The sequence below is a fragment of the Gorilla gorilla genome, chromosome 2 (assembly GCF_029281585.2).
Source record: "Gorilla gorilla gorilla isolate KB3781 chromosome 2, NHGRI_mGorGor1-v2.1_pri, whole genome shotgun sequence".
Lineage (NCBI taxonomy): Eukaryota > Metazoa > Chordata > Mammalia > Primates > Hominidae > Gorilla > Gorilla gorilla.
This window is the reverse complement of record NC_086017.1, coordinates 142,674,059-142,681,527: the sequence shown is the minus strand read 5'-3', so window position 1 is coordinate 142,681,527 and position 7,469 is coordinate 142,674,059. Positions and strand designations below refer to the sequence as shown.

The 7,469-nt window shown below is 36.0% G+C and overlaps 1 protein-coding gene across 1 annotated transcript in view; it reads left to right on the top strand.

Moving 5' to 3' along the window:
- The window catches only part of MRPL3 (mitochondrial ribosomal protein L3), a 42,514-nt gene that overhangs the window by 2,674 nt on the left and 32,371 nt on the right, over positions 1-7,469 (top strand). The window contains exons 2-4 of the mRNA XM_019024200.4: positions 437-621; positions 1,643-1,734; positions 3,882-3,980. Of these exons, the coding sequence (XP_018879745.1) occupies positions 437-621; positions 1,643-1,734; positions 3,882-3,980 (376 nt within the window). The remainder of the gene's footprint in view (positions 1-436; positions 622-1,642; positions 1,735-3,881; positions 3,981-7,469) is intronic.

Below are 7,469 nucleotides of genomic sequence, written 5' to 3'. Positions count from 1 at the left end.
CTTTGCACACCCAGTTTCTTCACTTCTCTGAACCTAGGCCATGTCATTGCAGGGAGGAGGTGAGCTTGTTAGACAAAGATCAGCATGCCACCTTCTGCCACCTCCACTGAATGTAAAACTATTAAGGTACACTTCCAAATGGGTTAGTGGCTTTTCATGTCTATAGGTAGAACTGTTTTTTTGGGAATCTGTTTATCTGCGGGGAGAAGATGAATTTTTTTCTCCAGGGTAACGACTAACAGTTTAAATGTGAGCCTTATCCGAAGGAATGTGGGGGGTGAGGAAAAGGTTGGAGACCTGAAAAAAAGGTATACAGAATCTAAGCCCTTTCCCAAGGCCCTGACTACACTTTCCAATTTGTGACTTCCCTTTTCTATATTAAGTGGAGGAAGTTTTTAAATTGTGGTTTGGTTTTATTTATTTTTTCTTTTTATAGAACACACATCTGGCTTTTTGTTAGAGGTCTTCATGGAAAGAGTGGTACATGGTGGGATGAGCATCTTTCTGAAGAAAATGTCCCATTCATTAAGCAGTTGGTCTCTGATGAAGATAAAGCCCAATTAGCAAGTAAACTATGTCCTCTGAAAGATGAACCATGGCCTATACATCCTTGGGAACCAGGTGATTATTTTGTATTTGATGAGCTCTCATTTCCTAATTACTGTGTGGCTGGACACATTTAAAATCGTAGTGACTGCTTGATAATTTATCATTTCTTGAATTTATTTTTCATGTGCTGCGTGTGTTTTATTGTGGTTTGTTTTGCAAGTTTATTTCCAACCTCCTAGTCTAGTTTCAGTGAATGTCTGATGATAATAAAGACCTCCTTGAGAAGCTGTTTTATAGGTGAAGGGAGAATCATTCTGCATAGATTCTCTTGTTTACTTCAGCTAAAAAGAATATAAGTCAGGAAAGAAAGGCTGGAAGAGTATGATGTAAATTGTAATGTGTTGCATGGATGTTCAGTTGGGATGCTCTAGCACTGTAGATTTGGGAAGCATAACCCCTGAATTAGCTCTTTGTGTCTAGAAGGATGCTAAACCCATGTGTGGCCAGACCAAGAGAAATAAGGCCTTTTCTATTAAGTGTGTGGTCCCTGGTTAGGGTTTATTGTGACAGTCGAATTGGATAGTTATCAAAACTTCTTAGTGAGGCAACTTTACCAGTTTATGCAAAGAATCTAAGTGTCTTGTTGTAGACTGACATATTTTAGCAATGTATGACCAATTGTGGCATCTCTATAGCCTCAGCTAACTTCTCAGAGTTTGAGTGATAGATGTTTTCTAATGAATAAAGTTGGGTAAGAATTGATACTAGGAAAGCAAAATGATGGATTTATCATGCCCTAGATGAATGCCATTATTTAAAACCAGAATATATCTAACTTATCTGTTTTCTTTATTTCATATATTTATGTTTGTTCATTTTACAAATATTTATTGAGCACCAATATGTCATGCCAGGCATGGTTGAAGGCACTTACATCTGTAAAGAACAGTCCTGTTTTACTCTGTGAATATATTAGCATATTTCTTATGTGCCTGCTCCTCATACTGAAACCTGATTTTAGGAAAAACGATTTCATAATGTTGGTGAATGTTGCAAAAGCTTTTGTTCACATTGCTTTGGTTTTAATTGCCAGGTTCCTTTAGAGTTGGTCTTATTGCCTTGAAGCTGGGCATGATGCCTTTATGGACCAAGGATGGTCAAAAGCATGTGGTCACATTACTTCAGGTAAGAGAGAAACAGAAGACGTAAGAGATATCTATGTGTTTCAAGATCTGTTTGTGCAGACCTTAACAAGAACTATTTGTGTCCTGAAACATGGAACTGTATGGTGAAGAAAGGGGTAATGTTGAACATAAATAGTATTAAAGAACTTATGGTGGTTTCAGGAATGTTCTCACTCTTGCCTGAGCAGTGGCCTTCTGATACTGGTATTGGGATAACTGGAGCAATGAATTTTTTTTTTAAGTATAACCTAGCCTTTTACAGATCCCCTTGTTTACTTCATAATCGGAAAAAAATCTCAATCCCATTTTGTTTTCTTTTATGGAGTTCTTTCAACTCCAGATTACAGTTTTGATCTTTTTGCTAACAGAATATAATACTCTTGTCTGGTGAGGCTGTATTTTGTTCACTAAGGTAAGCTATAGTCTAGTGGGTAAGAATGTGTGTCCTGAGACCAGAATACCTGAGTTGCAATCCTGATTCTGCCACTTACTAGTGTGTTCCTTGGAGCACTGTGCCTCATCTGTAAAAGATACTCTATTCTGTAAAAGAAATAATTGTGACCTACTGCAAAAGGTTATTGTGTAGATTGCACAAGATGATAAATGTCAGGCACTTGAAACAATGTTAAGTGTCCACTAAATATTAGCTACTATTGTCTTTATCATTATCATTGTTGTTATTATTATTATTATTATTATTATAGAAAGATACTGGTAAGAGATAATCACTCCCCCAATCACTTTGAACAACTCAGTTGATCTTGGGGCTTAGTCTTAGGCAAGTAATGATACAGGTGATGTAAAGTAAGAGCTCATGCAGCTAAGTGCTTAGAGTGCTAATAAGGCACAAAGAGTCTATAGATCCTTTGCAAATTATTATTGGCTCTGAATGATCAAGTATAAGACAATAGTTTTGTGAACTCTGAAGAAACTGGCAGGGGCAGGGGGCTTTCAGTAATGGCTGGTGGGATTGTAAATTGGTACAAAACCATTTTGGAAAACACTTTAGCATTATGTGGCAAAATTAATACGAGGTAGCCTGTAGTCTAGCAATTCCACTTCCAAGTATTACTAGAAAACTTGAGCAGCAGCATCACACTTAACGCCAACAAACTAGAAATAACCCAAGTCTCTGTCCACAGTAGAACAGGTAAACAAATCATGTTATATTCACATAATGAAATGTTGTACAGCAATGAAAATGAACAGAATAGAGCTACACACAATATAGATGAACCTTACAAATAAGTGAAGTAAGACATGGAAGAGTACATAAAATGCATAAAATCTGATTCCATTTACATAAAGTTTAAAGCAGGCAATACTTTCCAATATAGTAATTATAAAGAAAAGTAAATAGTTACCATAAATGTGAAGAGTTATTTCTAGGGCAGTGCTTCTCAAACTTTAGTGAACCTCAGAATCACTTAGAGGTCTTATAAAACACAAAGATTCTGATTCAGTAGGTCTGGATTGAGGCCTGAGAATCAGTGTCTTTATTAAGTTCCCAGGGAATCCTGACACTGCTTGTCTGGTGACCATACTTTTGAGGACTCCTGCTCTAGGGTAAAAAGATGAGGAGGTGATTGGGAAGAGACACACATGGGCTTTTGGGATTCTACTTCTTGAGCTGGGTAGTGGTTACATGTATATTTTGTTTATACTCATTTTGTTGTATATGTTCTTTTCTGTATGTATTTAATCTTTTTTTTTTTTTTTTTTTGAGACGGAGTCTTGCTCTGTCCCCCAGGCTGGAGTGCAGTGGCGCGATCTTGGCTTACTGCAAGCTCCGCCTCCCGGGTTCTTGCCATTCTTCTGCCTCAGCCTCCCGAGTAGCTGGGACTGTAGGCGCCCACCACCATGCCCGGCTAATTTTTTGTATTTTTAGTAGAGATGGGGTTTCACCGTGTTAGCCAGGATGATCTCGATCTCCGGACCTCATGAGCTGCCCGCCTCGGCCTCCCAAAGTGCGTATTTAATCATTTTTTTTTTTAATTTATATTTTTAAGATTGTGGTTGGTGTTAGAGGAAAGATGAGGTAAGTAACTGTAGGGAATTCCTATTTGTCCTAAGGTCTCAATGTGGCTGGTTTGTAATGTTAAAATATATATTGGCACATGCTTAGTTTTTTTATGTTTGTTTTTTTAGGTACAAGACTGTCATGTCTTAAAATATACGTCAAAGGAAAACCATAATGGAAAAATGGCAACCCTTTCTGTAGGAGGAAAAACTGTATCACGTTTTCGTGTAAGGATGTATTTTCATAGCTAGAATACTGCATTTTTCATCAGTTTCAAATCTGGATGAGTTTATGTTTTGAGATTGTTCCACAGCCACAAACTTGCATTTGTTTGTGAGGTAAATTGTGTATTTGGGGGAGGCAGTCTGGCACAGCCATTTTGCCCAGGAGTCTTGGAGACTCTTGAGTTTGTTCTAATACCTCTCCCTGTATCTGGAACAAGTAATTTTACCTCTCTAAGCTGTAGTGCTTGTATATCTGTACAATGGGAACAAAAATACTACATACCTAATAGGTTTATCACAAGGATTAAATTAGGTTTTTCAGATGTGCTTGGAATATAACAGACACTCAGTAGATTTGGTTATTTTGTTATCGTTTTATGTTTCATTTCACTTTCTTCCTGTGGAAAATTGTCTTAACTCTTGACACCAAGAGCATGTGGAAATTAATTTTGTGTATTCTGGAAGGAGCTTTCAGTGTTTGGGAGAAAGCTGTGTGAGAACCCAAATCAGATTTTTTTTAATAAAGCGTTTTTTTTTAAGTAGAGTACTGAGTTTGTAGTTTAAGTTTGGAAAAGCTGCCCAATGAGTATCCTGTATTGAATAACTAAAACCAGAAAACCTTTCTCAAAATGGTGATGGTTTTCAGTAAACATCTTTAGGTTTACTAGAACACATTGCTTATCTCTAAGACAAACTTTTTTTTCATTGTAAACTGTTTATGAAATGAACAAGGCGGAAATTAGGATACAACCCATACTCTCTGACTGTCAAAACTATCAGGTGTTTATCCTACTAACTACTCTATTTTCTTATAGTTAACTTTTATTGAACATTTATTACATGCCACGTGCATAAGCATTACGCTTTTTTCATTTGTTACTTCATGTAAACTTTTCAGCCTCTGAGGCTAACGCAGTTAACTAACTCATTCAAAGTCACCCACTGGTAGAAGGTAGAGCGACAGACACCAGAGCCTTACTTAACTGTGTCTTGATATCTACCCCCTGGGAGCTCATAAGCTAGTGAGGAAGTTACACAAATAAACCAGCCATCCCAGTACAATATTATAAATCCAAGGAGCACAGAACCGGAGACAGCCAATTCTGCCAGGGAAAATCCCAGGAGGTTTCACAGGGAGAACAGAAAGGAAAATGGGTGTTACAGGCATGCCAGAGAGAATGGCCTCTGCAGAAGCAGAGATGACATGGAAGAGCATGTGTGCTTGGGGAGAGAAGTGTAATGTGGCTGCATTTTAGTGTGCAGGCCTGGGCCAGTGTTGGGAGGGTGGTGAAGCTGCAGCTATCAAGGTAGTGTGTGAGGTTTAGACTTCATCTTATGGACTTTGAGGTGCTTTCTGAATTCTTTAACTAGGTCAGTAACTTGTTCAGATTGTTAAATTAGTTAACTAAAATTTTAAAAATCTGATAGGAGGAAAGGGTTTTTAGGAGATTGTTTTAAGAGATCAGGGGAGAGTTGATAAGAGCCTTTAGAAGCAAGGCAGTTGCATTGAGATTGGAAGGGGCAGGGATTGGGAAGGACTGGGTGGGAGGACACAACTAGGTCAGTGCTGATTACATACTCTGGGATAGGAACAAGGAAAAGGGAAGCTTTGGAGGAAAGATGTTTGAGATGTTCACAGGAAATCATAGTTCTATAAATGGTGAGAAATACTGATTAGTCAATAAGTGGTGGTGGAAATCACTGAAATCTGTGACATGGTTTATTTTGTTTCGTGTTAGAGAAGTTAGCTATTTTTGAATATTATGGTAGCATACTCCATTTATTTTTCTTTAAAGCTTTGTCATAATATCTGTCCTGCTATTCTTAACAGTTTATTGACTAACAAACTTGGGTTTCACATAACTCCATAGTAATTATAGAGTACAATGAGATATTTATGGGAACTTTTTAAAAAAATCAAGTGTTTGACTTTTTAAAAATTTATTATGTACCAGCCTTCATATGAGTAATTCTTTGGTTTGATAGATGCCACTGTTTTCTACTTGATTGTACTTCTGTGTTTTTGTAATGACTAGCATCATCATCTTCATTTTCATTACAAGTTTTGTAAATTGATGCCTTCATGGCCTTGATATTTGTAAATCAAGCATGCTAGGGTAATCCCTTCTGCCCCAGCCAGGTCTGTGAAGATTGCTTCCTCTGAAATATGAAAACAAGTGATGTGGGATCAGAAAAGTTGAGTTCTAATCCTGATTTCTACCTTTAGGTCCCCTATACTCACCTTTTGAACATCTATTTTCTTACCCATAAAAACAAGGAATAGTACTTGATGGTCTCTGAATTATCTTCCAGTTCTGAAAGTCTCACATTGGTTCTCTGAATATTTTAATTCTCAAGAAAAAACAAATTTGGAGAAAAAAAGTACATGGGAGCTCAATTTATTCTATTTTACTTAGTGATAAAGATGTGTTATAATCAAAATTTTATGAAAGTAATACTAATAGTATTACTATAACAGTACTAATAATTAATATTACAGAATGATAGGTATTGCATTTCATAGTCGAGGCTGTTCACACATTTTTTTCTCTTTAGCTTATTCTGATAGCTTTATTCTCTTCAGTGGTTACATAGCACAGCAGGGTGATTTGGATGTTGTGTTCTAATGTTGTGGTGGATTTTGACCCACTTAATTTACGTAAACTTTGAAAACTTCACTTCTCTAGCATAGAAAGTACTGCAAGGGACCTTCTTTCTTCAAGATATAAAATTTCTTCAAGATACAAAATTTCTAAGTCCAGATGACATTTATTACAATAACAAGAAAAAGCTTTGTCTATAAAATGACCTTTCTTCAAAATGAAATGTGAAAATGAAGTTTTAGAATTCTTTGTAAATACATCATTTTTGTTTGAAAACAAAGATTTTTTAAACTAAAAGTATCCAGACTTCCATATTATAGCTCTCAGGAAAAAATGCAAATCGATTGATTATAGAGGATTTTTTAAAAAATGAAGACCTATGAATATAAAATTTCATATATCTAAACATTTGGAAATTAAATCACTTTATAATAGTGTTAGAACTGTTTTCTTTTAATCTGTAAAGAATTTATGCCTCCAAGAAATTAGACTACTTTGCCTTTTTATTTTGTACCTTATTATAAATAAAAACTGAGGTAGTACATAGTGTTTTTGAATGAGGAAGTTAAGTGGCCTTAAACATTGATTAAATCAATTCATCTTAGGAGGAGAGGCATTTTCATTGTGGGAAGGATAATTGCAGAGAACTTTGAAGTGGGGGAAAAGAATGCAACCTCATAGATGGGATTATCCAAGTGTGACAGTACTGTCAGTCTTTTAAATTGCCTTTTGAAATCATTTACTTATTTAGAAGTTTGAAAAAAAGAAAAAAGTCTTTTACACTGCTTCTGGTTTTAACTCTACTTGAGCATTTGGTTTTCCTCCTGACTGAGACCTAATTAGTTTTATAATATTTTGATTTTAAAAGAAAAAAGTATTTACTATTAGT